The sequence below is a fragment of the Mycteria americana genome, chromosome 7 (genome assembly GCF_035582795.1).
Source record: "Mycteria americana isolate JAX WOST 10 ecotype Jacksonville Zoo and Gardens chromosome 7, USCA_MyAme_1.0, whole genome shotgun sequence".
Taxonomy (NCBI): Eukaryota; Metazoa; Chordata; class Aves; order Ciconiiformes; family Ciconiidae; genus Mycteria; species Mycteria americana.
Genome location: NC_134371.1, coordinates 23,965,121 through 23,990,393, shown reverse-complemented (window position 1 = coordinate 23,990,393; position 25,273 = coordinate 23,965,121). Strand labels below are relative to the sequence as shown.

Below are 25,273 nucleotides of genomic sequence, written 5' to 3'. Positions count from 1 at the left end.
TATGGGGTCTCTGAAAGACAAACTTGTGTGTCCTTGCTAAAAATCTCTCCAATTTGGAAAATGCATTCACAAATTCTTCTGTTCACTCTTGTAAAATGACCAAGTATTTAAACCAAGTAGGAGATACCATTTTTTAAAAAGCCATATCCTTTTAATGTATAAAATGCTAATGCAGGAAGGAACGACACATTTGGGTAAAGCTGTAGTTAATGTGGTCTTCATAGTTTAAATCCTCTTCCATATCTGTTTTGAATCTGTAGACGTCCAGTAGGAGATAGAAGACAACAAATAATACTTGTCAAAATGAAAAATGTTTAATTTATAAGTTAACATATCTAAGAATTTCTGACGATTCTAAAAAATGGATATATCAGAAAATGAACATTATTTCCACCGATGACTTGTAGATGTGAGGGGTACTGTGGAATGAAGCATTTGTATATGCAACTTTGCTTAGTAACTGCACTTATTTTTATCCATTGAATATTAGCTCAGCATAGTTTAATTATTAGACTGGCTTAATAGTTAAATTTTGTGGGTTTATATGTGAATTCAAAGGCAATATACCATGATAAAGTAAGATCCAACTTCATTAGTAGTACTAATGGTCAAAGTCAGTTGTGGAAGTTATTAATCTTGATAATATTCACTAGCTCAGTACACTTGGCGGCAACTGAGAAATGTTTGTAGCAGCACAAGGAAATGTTAACTTTTTCAGCCCCCAAGGGTGATTGAAATTGTTGCATCTCAGAAAACAACACACTTTTTTCTCTGGCTTTCTTGTTTTTCCAGTCAAGATTAGATATTGCTTTTGGAAATTTGGTGATAACCATAAAGAGTATAATACCACAGATGGTTAACCAAGCTGTTTTTCAGCCAATATTCTTGGCTATCATCCTCTGCCTTCACATTGATAAATATAAATACTGAAGGGATATGAGTAAACCATACAGTTTCTGATTTTTGTATGTGGCTATTTTGCTATGAAGGTTATAAAGGACAGAATATATTGCAGGAGAACATAATGTCCTCTTCTTTGTTAGCACGAACAACCACTTTATGACAGTAAGATTAATCAGTAGCATTTTTACCTTTTCTTTCTTTAGGTCAAACTGTAATGTCTCATATAATGAAAGACACAACTAATACAGAAGATAGAAACTTCTCTTTTAACTCAGACTGAAATAAGTTCTTCCATTCCAAATATCTCTATTGAGACACACATTGAGTATTAGTTGAGGTTGGAGTTGCTATGGTTGTTACATATGCACTGGCTGCTGCGAATAGTCCACCCAACCTTTACCAACAGCTAAGACACAGCGATGCTTGCCTTAAAACATTTCCAAATATTTGAGTCAGAACATAATAATAATGTTCCCAAAATACCACCGTAGGGCATATATTTCTCTTTTGTTGTATATAAGAGCAAAGATTTATTTTTAAAGATTGGATCAGGATATTGCCATTGTATAATTAGGAGTCAAGCACTTGAATAGACTAGTAAGGCTGTTCTGTATGAACCTTTAGTTGCTGTTGTTTTCCACTCCTGGCACACACTTACTATCATGATAAAGAAATGCTTTACCTTTTACGTAAAGCAACTTTTCTTAGAAAAGTAGGCTTTTATAATTAACCTTGTTTGCCACCATTTTGATAATAGCATTACCTAAGGTTTGTCTGATTACAGAGACTGAGCTACTGTCTCCTATCTGGAATGACTGAAAATCTTTGCCAGGGTTTGGGGAGCACAGCATCCCCGGGCAGACAGTTCCTATTCTTCATCTTCCTCCACAAGCAAGAGGAGGAGAAGTAAACAAACTTTGAGGACACTGGAAAGCTGCAGTTTCCTGATGGTAACAGAACCAACTAGATGAAAATGTAGTATTTCTGTAAAACTGAAAGCTCCTGCCTTTTTGAGCATCGTGTACTACTTGTAGGATAAATAGAAGACTTCATTTATTCCTTTCAACTAGGTAGTACATAATCTAGTTCATAATAAGCAAGCTTAAGTTTTGCTTACTTACAACCCGATGTACTTAAACCTAAGATGAATACTTCTTAGGTCAAGTGTATATAATTCTGTAGGAAACGTCAACAGAAAATAGTGATTAATGAGATTAGCCGATAGTGTGATTAAAAATACTGAAGGAGCACAAGAAAAGTTAATGGAGTGAGATAAATAAGAATGAGTCTTGCCTCAATTTAACTTTTCTCAAAAATTCTAACCACCAATTTTGCACATCTTTTGGATTATATACTCTTTGTTCTTGAGGTGTAATAATAGAGAATGGAGCTCCTCTGGGAGGTGAAGAAGCCTTTGAAGCCTGAGAACACAAAAAATGTTCAAATTTTCTTTAGTTTTATGATATGATTTCTGTAGTCTTACTTTTTTTTTTGTATACTTAGATATTTTCCTTTTATTACTTGGCCATATGCATACTTTTGTTAGTGATTTAATCTCTTTGTGTTATGAAGATTTAAATACATGTGCATAGCAACACCGTCTTCCTGAAAATTAAAGCTAGAAGAGATGATAATTAAAGTATTCTTGTTACTGTTTTCAGTTATGCAACAAGGTAAATTTATTAAATGAAGTATTTAGTAAAAACAAAACAAATCTATTGACTATGTATTTGCATTTTCTCTAGTAGCAGTAACAGTAGTGCAGTCTTGCAGAATTACAAAAGATATTACTTCCAGCTTCTAGTGGCAAGTCATATTGACATAGCACAGCCAGAGATACTGACTTTTGTAATTTACTGAAATAGTCATCAAACTATTTTATCAGAGAACTTTGCCTTTCCCAGTGAGGTCTAAGTGCAAAAACATTTGATGCTGGCTCTGCACAATGTTTCTCATTCCCATGTTGGCTATTCCTAGTGTGCTTGCTTGTGTCATGTGCTCTGCAGTTGAAGATACATAATGTATTTTACAGGTGAATGAAAGAAAGTAACATTTTTTTAAAAGCAGGCCATGAACATTTTTTGTTAATGCTACATAGATTTTAGACACATTGCATTTACAAATATGAATCGCAGCTACCACCTTTCATCAAAAATATATTCTTGATTTCCCATCTGTAGGAGAAACACAGCAGTACCAGTTCTATTTTTCTTCTACTTCCCTTCAAAGTGTTGTCTCTGTATTATGGTGCAGCAAATGACTGCAATGTTCTAAAACTGCACGACACACTCCATGCTCCATCTCAATCCAGTAATTCTCTGCTTATGAGAATGACCAGTCATTTTACAACTGTAATTATGATTTAAGAAGGATTAAGTAATGGGAAGTAATTGTTTAGGTCAGATGATACAGGAAAATCCAATTTGAGCTGTGTCCTGTATTGTGTTTCAAGTAACACCAAAGAAAGTATCCTAGAACTTTTGGTCAAACATGGCAATATATCCAGCAAGATATTTAACAGCTTCTCAAGATAAAGCATTGTAATCTGTACTAAGTATCAAAGTGATATAAAAACCTCTGGTAAGTAGTCTGCAGGGAAAATTTTCATCAAATGAAGTGCTGATGGAATAAACTAATGTTAATATCATGGACAAAATCTAAAGTAACTGTGAAGAGGCATTCTGTAATGTCATAGTCCTACCTATCACCTTCTGTGTAGGAGGCATGCTGCACACTGCTAACAGGAGGGTTACAGCCATGTTCAGGGTTTGTTGTTCTCCATCCTGTAACTCCTTTTATCTATCTCATCAAATCTGCATCTGGCAGGTTGGTGACAGAGAGATAAACTACTGAGAAAACAACAATAAACCCAACAGAAAAATTAGTGGTAGGATTCCTGGACTTTATCTCAAGATACTGTTGCTGGACAAAGGCTATACATATTTAGCCATCCTGTAGCTAGGTCAAATGATAAAGTCTGTACCAATCTTTCCTTCCCTTACTAACTTCAGTTCAACCCTGTAGAAGCACTTATAAATCTAGCTTCCCATTTCATCATTCCTGTTTCTAGCTGTGCAGCAATAGAACTCCCAAAGTTAACTCATGGGAAATGGTTGGTAGTACAATACAACTCATTTCTCAGCTGCTTGTGGGGCTGGCAGATGTGATGTCTCATAACAAGTATCTATAGCTACAGGACTCTGAAATGTGTTCATGCGATTACAAACTTGCTCAGCTTGTTACTGAAAGACAAGCTGGTTATAATGTGGGCATTCTGTACCTTAAGCTTACTGATAAGCTTACTGAAGTTCACTGTAGTCAAAAGATGAGACACTTCCAGAAGCAGTATTTTGCTTCTGTGATTGTCAGCATCTCCATTGCTAGCAAAGGGGCTTAGGATTGGATTGACAAATTTTAGATCAAAGGGTAAGCTGCTGTCAGATAGGATCAGATCTTAAATGTTCAATTTCCTTATTTTGAATCCTTGCTTATAAGAGCAATGAAGGAAAGCAATGACTAGAGACATGTTCCAGGGAGTAGGAAAGTAAATGTGCCAAAGCTCCAGGCTATGCAGGTGACAGTATGTGGGAGGAGGAGTAGAATCAATATTTTGGACAGTGCATAATGGTTTATTTCTTAGGAACAGTGGACTTTTTTTTCTTACTGAAATAAAATTGTATACAAATAATACAAAAATAGGAAGACTTGTGTATATCCTATGACAGAAAAAAAAGTACAAAACAGCACATCCAATTCAGTTTGTGCAAGGATCAGAATCGATTCTAAGACACTTACTGTTTAAATTAATGTGTATAATTGATTTATCCTCTGTGTAATTTTAGCCAGATGCAATTGTACATAACACTAATGGTTTGTCTTTCAAAATTGGGTTTGGTAAGTCTGGTTCTCAGGCTTTCAGCTGATTCTTTCTGATTGCACTTTCTGCATTCATAACTCTCTGAGCTTTTTAGGATTCACAAAAAGCTGGAATGCTAAGCCCATCCAAAACCACCTCCCCTACAAAGCTTCAGTATGTTAGCAGTGGTTTTGTGAATAACTAGCTCGAAGCTTCTGATCAGTCTCGGATTTTAGACATGAATCCAGCACTGCAAAATTTGAAGTTAATGACATCTTAAATTATATGGCAAAAGATTGTAGATATCTCATTTGATATCACCGCACAAATGTGCTGAGCATACCACTTACAGGTAATAAGCAGTAATGCCAAAAGAGCATGCAGTGTGAAACAACGCAGAAAAAAGGAAACTGCTTCTCTTTACTGCGGCACAGAGACTACATGAACCAGAGTTTGAGAGAGCCCAAGACAGATCCAAGAGTGGACATCTGTTCTCTGGAGCCTCAGAGGGGTTGACTGGAGGACTGCTCTTCCTCACTTGTGGAGAGCAGTTTGTAAAGGCCCGAAGTATCAACAGAAAACTACATGAAGACTACCTCCTTTAAATTACCTCCCCCCCCCAGAAGTCAGAGATTATTCCAATGAGAAGCTGGGGAATTTACAGTACTGCAGAGAGAGGGCACTAGATATGAGAGAAGACTAATATATACACACAGGCAATGACATAAAAACACCTCCCAGCAACAGTCGTTCTAGAACAATGCTTGTTCCAACAAAGTATATGAGAAAATACTTACAAGCCAAAAAGAAAAGGACAGCATTTGAAGAGGTAAAGAAAAAAAACAGTTAAATCAGAGGGATCAAGCAAAGACATATTACTGATCTTGCATCTTACTAGACAGGCACAATTTATTTTGAGTCTTCTCACCCTGTGGGGGATCCCTACTGAAATTCCAAGTATTGGAATGTTGTTTGTTGGTTGTTGTTTTCCTGGCAGCAAAGTCTTCATTCCAATACCTACTCTAAACTAGATTAACAGCTGTGAATTCCATTTGTGGAACAGCGGACCCCTGCCTAAACAGTTAAATCAGCTTCATGAGCCATGTGATTTTATAACAGGGCTTTATTCTGACCTTGCAGCAGTATAAATCAAATTACGTCCAGAACAACTAAACTTAATTGCATTTTTTGTGAATACAAACTAGAGAGGAATCAGTTTCACACTAGGCATGTTTGTTATTTAAAACATGTTTGTTATTTAAAACAGAGCCATGATCAGTTTCAACAACTTACCTCCTTTCAGTAGGATACGGCACATGTAACTAGTACTGGTTTGTGTGACAGAAGAATCGGTCAGGTGCCTATGAACAATCCTTATGTGGCTGTCTTAAATGTTAAATGACTATATATTTTCAGGAAGATACTTAATATGGCAAGATGTATGAAAGATCTGACTGAATTCTACAACTCTCAAATCCCCCTCCCTCTACCCTACCCCAGCAAGTCTGAACTATGACTAAAAGTTATATTAGTTCCAATAATGGAATTCTAAAGACCAATTTGATAACTTATCCATGGTTATATTCTGCTTGTATTCTGTTTTGGTTAACTAAGTGGTTAATATGTATGATTTCCCACCTTCAGTTTCAAATTCTTGCTGTTTTATCTGTTTACCAGTCCCCAGTCATTGCCATTTCCTTTCCTGCTTCAATGTAAGAAGAAAACTACTATGCCACAGAGCGCAAGGCTCTGAATTACTGAAGCATCCTTCACTTGCTTAGCTAAATATTCAATTCTAATGCAACTAACACTGTCTTCAGTTAACCAAGAAATTCTGCTGTTGTATATTTAGAACATAGAATCTTCCTTGGTTTTTTAAGCAGATCACTTGCCCATAGGCTCTGTCAAAAGACAGATTAATTCTAGATAGTGTGAGCTAAAGCAATTCAGTCTCACTCAAATGTTTGAACAGCAGAGAAAAAATACAATGCAAAAACTTTCTCTGACTTTAGCAGCAAAATGATTAGAAAAGTAAAAAATTTAAGGAGGTAATTTTTGCATCTGAGCTATCCCATTCTCCATCTGCTTTGATTCATCAAGTGCAAAGACTTTGAACGTGAAACTTCAGCCTTTGTTTCAGCCTTTAAGTTTTTTCTGTTGATTTTTTAATAAATTTTTGACTGATGTACTAAGCAAATACACTGTGAAGGTACATAAGGCTAACTTTTCTGCTTAGTGTCAGATCCTGCCCCATTCTTATGTTTACTGGTACATACTTTACAGTGCAGATGTTCCCTCAGATTCACTGTTTATTACTGATGGTGGAAAAGGGAGGCAAAATTATCTGGTAATGAATGAGACATACTTTTGGAGATGGTTTTCAATTAATTGTTGTTTCAGTAAGGTCTTGCCTCTTTTGTGCACAGTAAATTTTTTCCACTGTAAAGTTTATGTGCATGAAACAAGGTTTTATACTTAGTGCAATACCTGAGATGCTCACTAAATTAACCACAACTACAGATTATAGAATTTATGTTTAAAATGGAGGAAATTTCATGATGAGACTGGAGCTTCACTGAGAATGAAGATAGCAGGACCAAATACTCAGTTCAGGAAATACCAAAGGCATAGTTATCCATTTAACTTTAAATTTCTGTCTTTGTACACTATACATCTGATACATGTTACCAATTAAAACCATGAACAAACTCTTCAAAGTAGCAGAAACTTTATCACATGGTCCAATTCAAACTTTGCATCATATAAGAAGTAATTTTATAATTACTATTTTAATTTACAATTACTATTATAATAATTACTAATTTATAATTACTATTATAATAATTAATATTAACGTTCTAAATGTCTTTCTACACCATCTAATGTGCACCTTATAACATTTGCAAAGAATAAAAGATGCTCCTGAATACATAAACTTTCATTTTACCTTTGTAGTTCAAACTGCCAAGTTTTTAACAACCCTAAATATTAAGTATGATTAAGCTTGCAGAAACACATCTTTCATGAAATTGCCAAACAAATAGAGAAACTCTTATTTAACTTTTATCTAGGAGATAAAATGTCTGGGGATAAGCTCCAGGAGAAGCATGATAGCATTATGGAGCTATGTGAATGAGGATGTCTTGTCTGCATTTCCTAAGAGACCAGGTTGTGCTGCAGCTTGCTCCATACATGATTTCAGTAATGCTTAGACCACATTGAGTATCAACTGTCTTCTTGGAAGCACCTTGCACTGTGATTAGTGATCTCTCCTGTGTCCATACATCTGTGTGGTCAACTATCCTAATCTTTGGTTTTACCGGACAAAGAAATTGCATCTTTAACTAAATTAGCAGGGCGTTTGAGTTTCTCAAGATTCTAAAGTAGCAAATTTTCAGTTCCCAACAGAAACAAATCTTAAAGGAACTGATGTCACCAGCTGCTGTTACCTATATCACTTAAGAAGACAGAATCACCTAAAAACACGTTGCATACAAGAAAGAGATAGTTAAAGGGCAAAAAAAAGGACAAACTGAAACTGCTAAGGTTTATCCGGCTCAATTAACTCACTGTTCCAGAAAGTTCAGACAGGCTTCCAGGAGTGACCGACTATAAAAATGAAAAAATCCTAACTGAAATGAAGGAGGGGGCCTATACTATCACAGGAGTATTAATTCCTACTGTCACATCTTCGACTTACTTACTTCTAAAATAAGTATCAGCAAAACTTTTTAGCCCTTACTCATCACAGACAGTACCAATTTGGAATTATTGTAGTTACACTCTACCCTGAATGACTTAAAGACATGTTTTACAACTGAAAGGTGAACACAATTTCAGTGAATTATACACAAGATCTAACCTGTTAACTGTGCTAATATTATTTTTACTGATATGTTAACTCTAGCTAGATGATATATTCTTAATTAAAAGAAAAAATGATCTATACATATTGCATGAATTACTTCTAAGCTTATTTTTCCTAGTCTCCTGATGATTGCTCTGCTATATAGATTAATGTTTAATGTGTAATTTGTCTTATCCATGTTACTTTGTACTTCTCATACACTGAGCTACTTGGATAAAACTTGCCCAGTTGTCTGCTCAGCCCACAATACAAATAACAATAATTGATTCACAATCTCTCCCATTACACAGATTGACTATTAATGATTAAGCCATTTATGGCATGCAGTTTCACAAGCTATAGATGAGAAAAGGAAACATCAAGAGTGATACACAACCTTTGCTTTTATGGCAGTTTACTTCATAACACCATGCAGGGAGCGGTCCAGTATCTCTTATATCACCTCCATGACCCTTCTCTCACAAGACTCTTTCTGGACTGTTGGAGTTATTTTGTTGCTTAACAACTGCAATTTTTGCCTGACATGATGGTTATCAGATTTGGGTTGAAGTGACTTCAGAAAGCTTCTTGTACTGTTTTGTCTTTGAGAAAACTGAGGTCTCATGTATAAAATAAATATTTAATAAGAAAATTGAACTATAAAGTATGATACATTGCTACAAGGCAAATAGAGAACCAGTGATCATTGACCATGACTGTACAGCTGCAGTTGGTATCTGTTGTTGGAGGCCATAAAGGGACATGGAGGATTTCTGAAAGTTTTTGTGGAGTTACGTGGCTAAGTAATTCTTAACAAAACAAACGGTCAGGGTCAGCAACTACCCCTTGGGTTTTTTTGGAAAAGGCAAGAAGATGCTGGTACCTTCTGCTTCCAAGGCTGAGTAAGCATTTTGCACTAAACAGCCAATAGATAAAATGTTTAAGCAACCCTTGGAAGTAGGGTGAACTAGGTTCCACTCCAAATCAAATAGCTGTTGTAGTGACTAGAATAATCTTTCTCTAATTTCTTCTTTCTGGTTCAACATTTTGAATTCTTCCCCATCACTCAATTTAGCAAAATAGGGTAGAGAATTTCAGCCTGTTACAAATAATGAAATATTTAGGGTATTCGTCAGGAAATTAAGAGTTGTGTGTTAAATCTATTCAGCGTTTGAAAACCAGGACTAGGCAAGGGCCACATTTCCATGTCTTCTGAATCTGATTTTTCAGCACAGTGGTTGTCTGACACATTTTGTAAGAACCCATTGCAGGTACATGCTAGACAGCCTCAGAGCACAATTACTTCTTGCGTCATGTAGAGAATGTTTTAGTCCTCCTTTAGAAGGAGTTTAATGGTATTTAAGTACAGATCATGCTTAGATGGAGACAGTTCTGTACACACACAAACCAGTACTTCACTGACTCAAACACTGAGGACCTCAGACATTTTTAGCGCTTGAGCAGATGTTCTGAACATTGCTACCTTTGATTGTAATTTAGCCACATCAGTCTAAGTCTTTCTTTGGGCTCATAACTGTTCAGTGGATCTAGACCTCATTATCCTGACTAAGAGCCTTCTAGCAGTCAAAAATGCATTATGACATTGGGGCACTTTCCTATACACAAATACACATTGCTTCTCCCTTCTGTGAATTTTGTATTCTGCACTCTATCATGCTTCTACCCTCTGTTACAAGGAGTACAGAAGGATTAGTTGAGGCACTTTCTAGCTAGCCATTCTTTTTTTCCGATCTTCATGATCTTTCCCTTTTCTGCCATCACCAGAGCAAAAGCAAATTTGCATATCCTAGTGTTAGAGAATAGTATCGGTTTTAAATGGCACTATCTTTCTAAGAATGGAAACCTATTAATTCTCTTTTACATGATTTCTCCTCTATAGTCCCTCCTGAGATAACTTTTTTTTGCTTATCAGCTTCTTCACTGTAGGGTATTGCAGGTGTCATGCTTTCAAGCTAACAGGAAAGAACTTCGTATTCTCAAGTTTTTCCACTGTTAATTGGTATTCATCAGTCATAAGTTAGAAAATATCATCTCTCTGGCAAGCAAAAAGAGCTCATAAGGCAGAGTCCTCAGTGTCTGCTTATTGATTGCAGTAAGATTTGTTCCAGTAGGCTAACGTGTCTGCTCCAATAAATACACCCAGGAAGGAAGGAGCACAGGAACAAGAACAAGAAAGAAAAGCTGTAATTTCTAAGCGCTTGGCCGTTCTTACATATGGGCAGTAGTGCCTGACCCTGCAATCAGTGGATTTCCTTTACTGTAAAACATTACTCAGTGAAGGATTCTGAAAGTCTGAACCTAAATGTCTTTTTGACGAACAAATATCCCAGTATAATTGAGTAATGTTTCATTGAAGTTACTATTCATTCATTGATAAAATTTTTTTGTGCTCCTGATTAAAATTAGCATTCCTTTAATGTAAAGACATGCTAAAAACTGTGTGCACACGTTGGCGAACTGAGAAGTACAGAAATAATTTTAGGAATCACCACACAAAATGGTTAACAGATGTGGCCTGTGAAAGGCCTCAGGTTATGAATATTCTTTTTTTTTTTGTCCTTTGTTACAGTTCTAATTCTTACCATGCATTTGCGATCATCCACCCCAGCTAAATCCTCCTCAAACTCCTTTCCTACATCAAATTCCATGATGTAGTTCCTAAAAGTGCTTAGCGTTTTAATGATCATATGATCCCCATTCTGAAGGATTTCTTTGTCAGGTTTTAGCAAGTTTGCTATTTTTCTTACAGCAACATTTACATCTGAAAAAGAAAAAGAATTATTTTAATCCGGAAAAGTCTACCACAAAAAGAAGCTTGTAGCTCTTGGGAGAACTAAAACGAACAAAGATAAATAAATGTCCAGATCTTTCAGGCCAGCTTTCTCATCAGGAAAAAGTCCATAACCTAATTATTTTAACTTAAATAAGTTAATGTTTTGATTTTCTGATTATGTGGAATCCTAAAAAATACCATTTATATTTGACAGTTAATAAGGCCTTCAATATTTCTATAGAAATACTAGCACTTCGCATCAAATGCAAACACACAAAATTGCATTAAGTACATTATTGTCTCTTTATTACACATAAAAATTTTACTCTTTTTCAAATTATGGTTGTTTTTTTAAGTTGGAAATCTGCCACTTACCTCTTCAAGCTATGTAGTTTAATCTCTGTTAATGTAAGCTTCAAGATGGTAAAAAGTAGAGGCTGCTTAAGACAAAACAATTTTGCATAAGGCAATTCTTAAAGTGCATTCCTGAAAAAGATATTTCTCACAGAAATGATTTATGACTGTACAAGAAAAAACAGATTCATGCAAAGACTAAGACAGGTTGCATTTATTGATTGTTTATTAAAGAAACACGAAGGGAACCTTACCCAGTGCTTTCAGATACTCCTCAAAATTGTCATTGCTGACCATTTTCCAGTAACCATTGAAATCTGCAGGCATCCCTACTTTAGGTAATTGTCAAAATCAAAGTCTCAGAACAGTGCGTTGATTCTGCACCACACAGCTCACTGCCTTTCTTTGTGGAGAGTTGGAACTCTGGTTTCTTTTATCTCTTTTTTAGACCATGTAGCTATGCAAGTCCTAATCCGATTATTGTTGAAGTGTTGCCTTTAAATCCTTCCACAAGGCTGAACCTCTGAGATTTCTAATGACAGCAGGATGACTTGATTTAAACAGAATGAAACGTTCACCTTCCATATAACTTCTGTAAGGGTACTGATTATCTGGAGATCCATTTTAACCATATTACTCTTCATTTTTCATGCCACTCAGAAAAAAACTTAAATAGCTTTAGTTTAGGATATTAGCCAAAGCTATACAAGTGCTTATCTTGTGTGTTTTTCGAGGCGAATCCTTCTTCCTTGAGTATGTTCCAGCTACTTTATGCCTTCTTCTTTTCAGAAAACAATCATACGGACTCTTTCAGTGAAAGCAATTTGTGTCTGGCACTACTTTAACCTGTTCCACAAGCTCCTTAATTCTAGAGAACTACCAGTGGAAGCTGTTTGGCCAGCTGAGGGCTCAAAAAGCGCCACTTAGGTGGAAACTTGTACTAAGCAGCAGTGGTTAATTCTGTATATTGATAAATGCTACATCACTACTGAATGCATGCTTTCAGTTAATTTAAGGAACACTGAAACACAGAAGTAGCACTTTATAGAGATTCTGTATTCTTTGAAGGTGTCTTCTGTCAAAAATGAGATAGACTGAATCAGCAGGATAGGCAACCAACATATAAGAGAATGGATTTTTCTGGCTAACATTAGGGCTCAAATACTGAGGCAGCCTCTTAGCTGTTTTCATTTATTTTCCACTGTGTATTTTCAAATGGTACAGCTGAAGTTCCTCGGATATGTTATCTACTCGAGGGCTTTGGCAATTACTTACTCTTATAGAAGACTCTGGATCAAAGAAGCAAAGAAACCCACTTTAAATCCGGGGATGAGGACTGTCTGTCATTTGTGAATCTGGAGGCCTAAAAGTGACATGAATGGTGCATGCATTTTTAAGTGCTTGCATGAAAGAAAGATTTATTTCCATCTCTTGTCCAAACTGCCAAAACACAAAAAGTTATTCAGGGTCCTAAAAAGTCAAAGTTTAGCAGTAATATATATTTAAATATATATTTATAAAGAAAAGTTATGGTTCATTTTATTTTGCTGCTTCAGAACAGTAAGGCATCTTCATGCTAAGACTGTAGGATTACAGAATTACAATTCAGGAAAGTACTGTATTTGACCCTTAAGTATTACTGGAGATTAATATTTATTGTTAAGATCTTATTTCTTTTATTTTCACAAGGAGGCTGTTCTTTATATATTTTAATCTCTGCAGCTGAGCATCCCAATTTGCTTAAGCACTACCACACACAAAAACATGAATTTAAAACACCACACAAACTCAAGAAATTTTGGACTGACGTACTTCCCCTCATTAACACGAAACAACTTTCTCAAGAGCTTTACATGAAAAAATGCCAGGTCTGTCCACCTCACACACTACAGACATCAGTCATTTAGTGGGTTTACTGTTGCGTTATGCAACTTAAGAGGCTGAAGCAAGTCACCTTCATTCTTCCGCTCACTCTCTTCTGTGTAGATATTATGGTGTGCAATGTAGGATATAACAGAATCTGGTACAAGATATTTTACACTTAATCCTCTGCACAAGGCATAGCGTATCTGTGTTGCACTGATTTCATTCTGAATCCATTCTTTCACCAGAAAGATATTGTGCTGAAATTTAGTTAAAAGGTCTGATTCATTAATATACTGAGCAGGATCAGAGCCAGCACGGCTAATACAGACCAACCCAAACTTTTCCACTATTTCTTTGATGTGTTCTTCCTTCCAGAGATTGGGTGTCTTAAATGTCTGTAGAAAATCAGCCCCACAGAGCAGCTTTAATTCTGGTAGAACTGGAAAGACAAAAGGAAATGAGAGATTTCTATACTTGCTTGGTTTTCTAGGAAGTTTATGGTTAAAAGTAGTTTTAACTCATCTCTTTTTTTTCCTTTTTTTTTTTTTTTAAATCATTTACCTTTACTCCAGTTTTCTTTCAAAAGGTTGCAAGAAAAATTCAGCTTGGATTTTGTGTGTCTGGTCACAATTACTTTATCACCTACTTCATCATCACTCACAGCATATCAAATATTATCTGTATAATGTTAAAGGAGAATTATTCCTCCACTCAAGCAAGCCAAAAAGGGGAAGAAGCAAATAAAGAAGACAATTATTTTAGCGCAAAGACTAGACTTGGTTGAACCTGGCTACCACACCCCAGCCTGCCCTGCTTGCTTTGCTCAGGTACTGCGGGGCCAACCCCAGCTAGCAAGGCCCTTGCCTGCCACTGCGTTGCCACATATGGCTCCCCATCCCTTAGGGAGCGGCTGCCCTACTGCACTCCGGCACACAGACACGTTGTTTACGTACTGTCACATTAGCCAGAAAACAACCTAGAATTTCACCTAGGTTTGTGCACCTATATAATCTAAAACATGATGGACTGTATCTAATCTAACTACCCTTACTGGTACAATAAGCTAGTTAGTTGACCTACTAAGTTTTATTTTGTTTTTAGAGAAATTTGAACCAGCAGAATATTATACAGATAACATTTTGTGTCATGTGGCCATGGCATTTTCATTCTAGTACAAAGAGATCTAAAGCCAAATTTGCTGTAACTTGAATAATGACCAGGACTAATACTTGATTAGTACAATTTTTTTTTGTTTTCTCTCCACTTCTTATTTGCTGCCTACTGCCTATGCCCCAGTACAGAACTATCTCTTTCCTCAAAGCCTATTCTCCAGCACTCATCATTATACCATCTGAGTATTTTACAAACATTGACTAGGTATTTTCACAGCCTTGCATTCATGTGAAATGAAGGGGAAGGATGGAGGTATTGTCTCCATTTTACCTTTATTTGTGGCTGTAGATGGTTAGCTTGACTGCAAGTCTTATACAAACACCTTAAATCAGCACTTCGAAAATAAGAAACATACCAGTGATGATGCACAATAAGCATACCTTAAGTGCCTTAAGATACACTCAGTTTTGCAGAGGTTTAGTATATACCATTGAGTTAACTACAGAAAGCATTTCTTCTCTTCTTACACCCCTCACTACATACCTTCCAACCCCTACAACAAAGAAGGCAGGGGTACTACTGCACTGCACCTTCCTGTGCTCTGAATGCAGCATTACTACAGGATAACTGTATGGGACAAGGCTATCTTGAAACATTCACGTCTAACAGAATCACCACAGACCGTCCACATACTTAAAAATATAATTCTGGGTTTTTTAGAGTTTATAATTAGTGTATTTGGTAGGAATGTGAAGTTTTTGTAACAGCCCCCTCCCCCACAAACCACCCAGTAAATTTTATTTTGATACCCACATCTGCAAGGTTGGAACGTTTAGATTCAATGCACTCATCTCTGACACTTGAGCTAGTGCAGAAGTATCTGAAAAAGTTGCCTGTGATCCCTGTGTGGACCAGGGCTACAAGAGTATGAAACCCTGAAAGAATGTCCCAGATACTTCTGACAGCTGATGAACAATGAGACACCAAGGACCTTAGGATTCACACAACCCTGGAAGCTCTATCATAATAAAGGTGATCTTTTCTGCTTCATCCCTTCCAAGCTGTCCTCTGCCCACCTATTTCCTCATGTCAGTTCCAATCTTCTTGTCTTTCCATTCACAGATTCTACTCTTCCTTTCCAGTTCCCTGTTCTCAGTTCTATGTTTAGACTGTTTCCAGTCCCCTGCTTTCCAGAGCCTTACCTGGGTTTTATGTCACAGCTTGCTTTTTACTTAACAGCAACCTCCACAATAAAACAGTACTCTGTCCCAAACTGTATTAGAGCAAGTATTACACCAGAGCTTTTACAGTGTTGATGGGTTTTCTCTGAGTGTACATACATTGCAGTTCTAGGTTACTAGAAGCTGAATTAACAGACTGTAGGCTTTACAGAAAGGCTGTCAATTTTACAAATACATCTCCACAAACCCCCACATCTTCTGCGCCAATGAGAAAAATGTGTCTTTGACCTTTCAAGGGCACTTTGCTAAATGACGATCTGCAGCTTCCACTACAGTTAATGGTATAAAACCCAAATGGCTGCTGCAATGCTCCATGTTTTGATAAGTACAATAGCCTTTATTTCAGGCCATGGTATGTCTGGATCAGGGAAATTTTTGCTTGTTTTTGATTGGTGTAGCTCAGTCAATGATGGTGGACAGAAATGAAGCACAATTCTTTGAAGTGTTGTTCAGGGAAAAAGGAGAGGGTAAGCTAAAGGAAAAATAACTATTCAGACAAAGGAAGTAGCTGGATTTAAGGTCTAATTAAGGGAGACTGCTGTCAGAATATGCCAGGGAAAATCATTCAAGAGGTGACAACAAAGTTGTCCATGGAAGGCAACTGAGAAACTTGGTGCAGGGCATTCAATTAAAAATGAAATGAAGACAATCAACCATCTCTTGTAAGCAGGAGAAGAAATACTGCACATGAAACTATATTTGGTGAATCAAGGAGGGATGGCAAATCCCTGGACACTGAAAAACAGAGAAAAAGAACTCTGTAGTCTTGTCGTTTTCATCTTCGTCCTGAATGACTAGCACCAATAAGCTATTCTAAGTTTATTAAAACTGCAATCATTTGTCTATACCTGTCCTCAGTGAACCTTTTTATTTGCAATATATACTAAAGTGACCTGATTAATTCATGTGGAACAAAATCATGAGGTTCAGCACTATGCAAAGAAGTCTTACAGTTTAGTAGGCATACATTTAGTAGAAAAATAGTATATTATGGAATTTTGCCACTGCTGAATACAGCCATCAAGCTGTTCTTTGTGAAAGCTTCCATTAGGTGCCTTGAGCCTTTCTACAAACTTTACAGACAACCCCAGTTCAACTGATTTCATTGTTGGGAGGGGGTTTTTTTTGGGCGGGTTGGGGGAGGGAGGGAGGAGGAATTTGGTAACAGTTGCCTGCCATTAGAAAGTTTGTGCTAACTAACATTTACTTATGAGAAAGGGGAAGAACTCTGTTCTGCTCTGGAGTTCTCAGTAGTTCTTGATCATTCCCCATGCCCGACACCATACCATGCTAGTGACCAAAGGAAGTGGGAAGAAACCATTCCATTCCTTCTTGGTGGGCCACATGTTTAATATAGCCAAATCCGTATCACTGCCCAGTCAGTCAAAGCACCGAAGGCAGAAAAAGTAAGTAACAACAGGATGCTAGCCTTTCTCTGTTCAAACTAACGGATTGTTCTTTGTGGATAGCTGCCAGATAGAATAAAAAAATTAAAAAAAAAAAATCAAAAAAATCCAGCCACTACGCACTAGACAGAGAAACCTATTTCTTGCCTGTTGTCCTTCTCACCCAGTTTTTGCTATGCCTTTTGTTTTTGACTATAGAGGGATCCTGTGATGATGACTGATGAATTCTAAACTAAGAATCTTTATTGGGAAAGAAAGACTAGTTTTAACATTTGTTTTCTTGACCATTTTTACATAACATGCTATAGAGCTTGAAATAACTACAGAAAATAATAGCCCAAAGAATTTTTTGTAATGGAAAATCAAAACAGTCTTTACTACTTTCACACTAATTTTCCTTAGTGTGGCAATGTGGAATAATCTGACTTGTCACTTGCCAACAATCATTAACCCCATCAGACACAAGATTCCACTGCAGTCTAAATGCCTTGAGACTTTTTTTCATCTACCACCTATAAAGATACAACAACTAATCTTTTAGAAACTTTTGTATAACCATGAACAACTTAAATGTATTATTCATGTCCAAGAAGTGCTGCAATACTACAGGAAAAATGTAATGTGTCAAAAATCTAGCAGCATCCTAGCAAGTCGTAGGGCTAGGAAATATGAGAAAATAGGAAACCCAAAACTGGCAGTGTTTCCAGAACCTGCCATACTTCTAATGTCAACGGAAGCTTTTCTGTCCAGAAATGCAGTAAACACCAATGCATCAGCATCACTGGTATGGTATCCATATACTTTGTCCATTGTCTAACACTAGAATTACAATTCTCAGTAATCCCTATATTTTTTTATATTTTTTATTCATACATTCTATGCTTTGCAAAACCAGCAGGGCCACAGTTTACATCTCTGACACAGCTAAAGAGATGCTTCTAAAACCAAGAATTAATACAACTCCAAAATAAGTCTCCTGTCTATGTGGGAGTTACTACAAAATAACTGCACCAGCAGTCACGCTGGCATTTGGCATGGCTTGTTTTTGGCAGGCAGCTCCAACCCTCAAAACTTACCAGCTACTATGTTCAAATTTTTCATCAATTAGTCTAGTCTGGTAAAGCTGTATTGTTTTTAATGCTAAACAAAGAGTGGTATTTATAGTTATGAACCAACCTGAGTGCTGATAAGAAAGAGAATCCTCTGTAGATCTTTCTATGGGCCTTTTGTTTTTCATGAATTCCTTCTTGGACTGGAGCAATCTGAGTGATTCATTGTAATGGTGCCTGCATTTAAAATAAAGGCTTCTGTGTGAGGTAATCCTCTCAGAGATGCACAAAGCGATTACCTGGCACTTTCAGATTCAAGAACACAGTCTGCTTTTATGGACTTTGGATTTGAATACAATTTGTTAAGAATTTAGCATATTCATTGTACCATGAGATTAGTATCAATGTAGTTCAACATTTTGAAGAATTCACAAGCAAACGCCGTAATAGCATTCTGGTTTTCAGTTCCTTTTTGAAATTCTACCATTATAGCAATTTTGGTAGCAACATTACATTTAAAACATTGTGGGGGTTTTTGCTTAAACAGGATTAAATCACACTTCAATCACTAGATTTAATTTCTTGATTAAATACAACCCCTTATGATGATGTTTCTATAACATGTGCTCAGTTTTCAGGAGGAGACATTCTTGTTCTCCCTCATCCTCTTCTCCACAAAAACATGTTCCCCGAGTTTTCACCTTGTGGTTTTCCCTTTCATTTTAATTAAAAGAATCACAAACCTGAGAAACTCAAAATATACGATTCTCATAAGATTTTTCACATCTGCTATGCTTCTAATTTTACTGAGTTCAGATCCATGAAGGCAGGCAAGGATCCTTTTGTCAGTTTTTCCAGGTTGCTATCACTTTATTCTTTTGCTGCTCCTGATCACTGGTGCCCCACTGCAATACTGGTACTATTACCTCATGGTAGTGGCCCCTTCTTTGATCATGAGGGCAAGTGCCAATCTTAGATCCAAACACCTAAACCCCTTTCCTTCCAAATCAGCATGGCCTCGCCTGTTTAGAATAGCCCCTGACTTGCACCACCCTGAGCCATGCTTAGGCATCGCTCATATTGGCACGAGCCAAAATCGTTTCAGGAAACAAGCTCACAGTTAAACAGGACAGGTGGACACAGACTCAAGCCAGTGTCCTATCTCTGGCTAGTACATATATAGCCAAAATGACCATTAGGTCTTACATAACTGTATCAAAATAAAGATTATGAGTTACAAGGTACAGTCCCAATTCAGTACGTGTACAAAGCCATAGATAACCCTTTGACTGTCTGGCCTACGGAATGAATTTATAGTTTAGTGATTTAAATGTACACTCTTCAAATCATGCAAATACTTTTAGCCACAGGAAGAGGTTGCACAAGTGTCAAGAACCTACACCTAGACAGGCTGCATAACTATCTCCAGTAATTTTTGATGCTCAGCCATTGGCTAAAGAAACTGCATAGACAAGAGGTGAGGGACATATGGTAGTAGAGAGTAGGTAGCAGTAGCTTGGCCTGTGCCTTCCTACATTTCTATTTTTAATCCTGCCTTGCTGTAAACAGGCTGATGCTATGTATAGTCAGGTACACTAACTTTGTATCATGGACTGACATTCTTGGGCCATGATTCAAAAATAAGAACTCTTGGCAAAGAGCCCACTGCAGGACTAACGTTACAAGTACTGCAAAATCTTAACTGCCAAAAGGTCTGTTCAGCAGGCGTTTCAAGTGCTGGGGCAGGGAGGGTTACATTATTTTAAAGATACACCAAAAAGGACAAACTGATCTGTCAGTTTATCAAGCATTTTCTGAACTTTGTATGAAGCCCTGAATAACTATATAATTAAATCACAAGCACAAGTCAATTAAAGTCGGGTAAGATAGATCTTTGCCAATTCTAAATTAATTCATAGTATATCTGCACCACAATCAAATCTACATTACAAGAGGAATGAATGTAGTTCTTTGGTTACTGACAATACTGTTTTCTTGTTTAGGAAGAATATTCAGGAACAGCAGCTAAGTGGGAAATAGCTCTATCATGTTCCCTCCTCCTCTCTAAAAAAAGCCTTGGGATAGTCTCCATAATTTCCATACTCAATGTAACAGGGAACTAACAGCATCGCCACAAGTGGGATATGAGCTTTCCTGCTTAAAATTCTTTTATGTCATAACTATTTGGGAGCCTCTGCAAAATCCACAGATTTTGATGAAACATGACATTTTCATCGCACTCAGGTAAAACAAGTACTGTAGAAAAAGGCCATTCGTGTCTCAGGACACAATGTTCTACTGCAGTTAAGTGTACAATTCAAAATACTGATAAGAGGAGACATTTAGGTACAATAACGTTTTTTGCCTTTGCCTAGCAATAGCAAAATCTCTTTCTATTGGTACTAGAGTTTCCTACCTGAGGGAGCTTATAGTGATGGCAGCAATTGGTTCTTGGTTCTTTGACCGTGGAAGAATCTATACATTAACCTTCAGCCCTTGTGACGAAGCACAACTCCACAATAAACTATTGCCTGTTTATACTTGGTAAGGATCTAGCCCTAAAGCCACCTCTTTTTTTAATATTCATGTGTGTCAGTTAAAATACAATATAAAGCCGAAATACCTACATGTGCTATTTCACCAGGATGCTGCTTCCCCATTCAAGGGATAGGGTTCAGCATTAGATTATGGCAGAGGTTCAGCTCATTAATATGCATCATCATTTGGGAAAAAATTATTTAAGCTCCTTTTTCTCCTTAATAGGCATCCATTTTAACATTTTGTGAATTTATTTATAAAACTAGAGGTTCACTTTCTAGGCAGACAGGAAGTTTGGCTGTTCATACCACATTGATACTACTTTCCCTGAGCATAAAATTATACATACAGGTTTTATTTACTGTACCTCTTATCCTAAAGGACTCTGAAGTGGATTTACAATTTACAAACCCAATCTTGCAAGTAGTACTCACTTCAGCTGGAGCTGTGCAAGATCAAAGCCTTTGTAAGTAGGATCACGTGATCTCTAAGATTTGTGGCTGCTTCTCTGGAGGAAAATAGTTTTACAAAACTGAAGTTTAGGAGGAAAATCTCGTACCCAACCAATACTGCAGGACAGACCTGTTGGTGATTTCTCCCACTGGAATATGCAATTGTGATTAAAGAACAGAGAAGTTTTCTGCAAAGACAGGGTAGCGTTCCCTAGTCTTCCTCCCGCCCCAATCCTATTCTGCTGGCTGGAGGGAAGGGGCAAAAGAAGCAACTGGATGTCTATGTTTACTCAGCAAAGCAAATAAAAGCAGAACTAAAAGGCTCCACTAGTTGTTTTTTAAGTGTGTAGGGTATTCTTATGCATGCTTTTGTAAAGTAACAGGTCTCGTTTTTAATTCCTTTCACATAGAGCCATAAGAGCTTTCTGGCCAGTTATTGTAAAGCACATTTGAGAGCCTTAAGCTACAAAAACAACTGTTTCCAGTTAGAAAATAACCTAGAAAATGTGAATAGAAATGAAGAATCATTGATAGTTCTTACAGCACACTTGCTTTCTTGAAAGACATCCATGAAGTCTTTCACTTTAATTATATCTGTTGACTTCTGTAGCATCTACGTTTCCAAAAAGCAGCTAGCACAAGAAGTTTGTTTTCATACCTTGCCCCATAACGCATTTATTACCAAGACCAACCATATGGGAAAAAGGCACGTTTCAAGGTCCTTACATCAAGTTAACAGGTTTTGGACAAATTATTTAATTTTTCCTTCCAGCACAAAACCACAGCAAACTCAGTGATTTTGAAGAAAACATCAGTAGTTATGGGCTTGAGTTTAACTTGCCATTAGAGTTAATAAGAAAACTTTTCAAGGATGTGTGAACAGATAAACCTGCAGGCATAATAATGCCAACACAGCTAATCTCGAATACGGATGCTCCTGAAGAATAGGTTTGTTTGTAAACTCTCTTACTTTCTGATTAAGATCTCTATATTACCTGCTTAGAGTCTTTAAAACAAGAGAAATAACATGAGAGCCAAGAACTTTTCTGCAGAACTCTTTTAGTGACTATAATTTTGCAAGACCCTTTCTTGGCAGAAGCTTTCCACATGCACCTAACTACTTATATGGCACAAGTGCAGTACTGTGGAGTATTGCATAGATCTGGGGAAAGCCTGTCTGCTTTGCACTAGGATAGGAAAGACTCCAGATGGGGAATACTAACTACACTGCCATCCTGAAGGAAAGTGATGTGAATTTTCATTGCTCACAGATATAATACTTTATCTCATAGCAGATGATGCCATAAACAGACATGTTCTGCTTTGCTTGGGTGTTTAACAGGAGCAAGTTCTGTGCATTGACCTGGTAGCCTGACAGATTTTTGGCAATCAGTAACTTCATAAAGAAAGGAAAACAAATGTAATTACCTTAATACTTTTACTGTCTCTGTCCATGTCTCCTGCTCACACTCCCATGGATCAACTCGAATCCAGTCAGAGGTCTCCAGTGCTAGTTTAGCCATTGCTATCCGGTGCCTTGCTGAAACCAAGCCTTTCTTTCCGTAGTCATCATTAACAGGAGACATTATGCCTTCAATCACCTGATACCTTCCTTTTGGAAAAAAGAAAAGAAAAAAAGAAAAAAAGAAAAAAAGAAAAAAAGAAAAAAAAGTCATCTTCACAGAATCTTGAAAATTTAGAGTGGATGGGACCTTGGGAGCTCATCTAGTCCAACCTCTTCAAAGTATGGTTAACTTCAAAGTTATAAGAGGCTATGAACAACTTGATCTAGGTATTATTTTTAATACAGAAACAGCAATTTAAAAAATTAAAAACCAGCCTTCTTGTTCCTCTCTGAACTGCTCACAATTACTATCAATATGTTTATCCTATTAGATGATTCAAAAAGGAAAGCTGGATGAAATACAATTTTCAAGCAAGCAGAGATGTTTAGAATTTATGATGCAAACTATTAAAATTGCTAGATATGATTAAGTTTTATATTCCAATAACTACAGCTTTTATATAGCCAGAGCAATGGACTTCACTGACCACTGCTTTGTTCTTAAGCATCTGATGCTTGTTATTTATCAAAATCATTGTGCCTCTTCATTATGTTAAAGCAGGAATTATATCATATTACTGCAGCTGTGATGAACGTGATTCAGACAAATCAGAAGATTCAAGAACAAAGATGGGGCTAATGGGGTCTAAAATGAGACTTACAGCACTATGGTCCAAACATCAGCTTAGCAGCCATTAAAGACCCTTTCTATCTGGCTAACCATGTTAATTAAATTTGAAAATATGCCCATATTTTTCTACTCCTGTAACATAATGTAATCATTAACACAACAAGCTCTTTTTGTTAGACTTTGCAGTTCTAGCCTCTATTCAGGAAACAAAAATGTAGCTCTCACTTTAATAAATCAACAGGGAAATAAAGCACTGATATGAGCTGCATCCTTCAAGAAATGGAGAGCAAAGAAAGGGTGTTTCAAATAAACAGAAATGAAACAAAATGATTTCTAATGTAACACATGCATTTTAAATAACTATGATAAATATGATACTGAAAAGGGAAAAAAAATCCTCTTCCTTTTTTTCTAATTCAATTGTTTCAACAAAGAAACTTAAATGCAGCAAGTTCCCTCTATTGCTTTGTAATGAAAATGATACCCCTGGACTCATAATTTCTGATACTGGCACATGACAATTTAATATTCCAAAACGACAATTTAGTAACTTCACATTTATTTTGATGTAATAGGGTAAAATTTTCAAAACCACTTAAGCGAGTTCTTTTGAAAAAGCATTAAGATTCAATGAGATTTACAGGCCTGTCTCCTGTTAAAATGTCAGTCCAAACTATCCTCTGTTTCAAATCATTCTCATTATAGGCAAAATGGTCAATAGAGCAAGATAAAATTTTCCAGAAACATGCAAAGTTGTGTATATAATTAAGTCCATATCTTGATCTGAAATTGGAAATAATTTCACTTGACTTATGAACAACAATTATTCTCTGGTACTTTGATAATATACAATGCTATAACAAATTCTCATTTAAAGGGAAAGAAATTACAGTTTGAATTCATTAATATGTTACCCTTATAAGAGATTTTTCTGACACAGTAATTTTATTTTCCACATTTCAGTTCCTTTCTTTTCAGTTTCTACAGATATAAATTGTTTCCTTATATTTTAAATGAATATATTAAATGTAAAAATTAAAATTGTGTGATATCATGCTAGCCAAGAATGATCGCAACTCTGTCATATCCTTGGATGAGATAAGAGCTTCTGATCCCATAGCAGCTTGTTCCAAAGTGCAGAAATGAAACCAACTGGAAGAGAAAAATCAAGGCTGCTAACACTTAAGGTACTGAAAGTCAAATACAATAACTGTTTGAGATGATTCACAACAACTGAGTAACCCCGCACTATGCAAACATGATGCACATGAGAGCCTTCCACCTAAAAATACAAGTTTTAGCACTCAAAATACAGGAGAATATTTTATTACTGGCTCTAAATAACTTGTGTCCTCTTCAGTAATTTAAAAGTTCACCTATTCAAATATGCCCCTCAATTTAGGCAGGCATGCAAAGAGAAAATAATTAAATTCTGCCACCTTGGGGTTTTTTTAATTTCCACTGCAATTCTCTTCTCTGTCCCATAAATTATTACAGGTAGTTTCAAACCTTCCTTGGTGCAGAATTATCTTCAAATTCTACTTCTTTGGAATGCTGTTTGTTTTCATCATGAAGTATGTTATTATCGCCTGTCCTAAGTATGTGTAAAAATCCTCCAGGCCTTTAAGTGGCTTTGTTTTTCAAAACACACCTACCAAA

At 36.6% G+C, this 25,273-nt stretch overlaps 1 protein-coding gene across 6 annotated transcripts in view; it reads right to left on the bottom strand.

Annotated features, from left to right (window-relative positions):
• The window catches only part of LOC142412345 (retinol-binding protein 1), a 51,431-nt gene that overhangs the window by 4,907 nt on the left and 21,251 nt on the right, over positions 1–25,273 (bottom strand). For 2 of the 6 annotated variants that reach the window (XM_075507392.1, XM_075507391.1), the window contains exons 3-5: positions 22,848–23,031; positions 18,557–18,666; positions 12,080–14,059 (exon numbers count right to left, since the gene is read on the bottom strand). In XM_075507392.1, the coding sequence (XP_075363507.1) occupies positions 13,650–14,059; positions 18,557–18,666; positions 22,848–23,031 (704 nt within the window). In that variant the 3' untranslated portion in view covers positions 12,080–13,649. Of the gene's footprint in view, positions 1–11,209; positions 11,389–12,008; positions 14,060–18,556; positions 18,667–21,401; positions 21,465–22,847; positions 23,032–25,273 lie in introns of those variants that run through there. The other 4 variants (XM_075507393.1, XM_075507394.1, XM_075507396.1 and 1 more) reach the window with 4 other exon arrangements.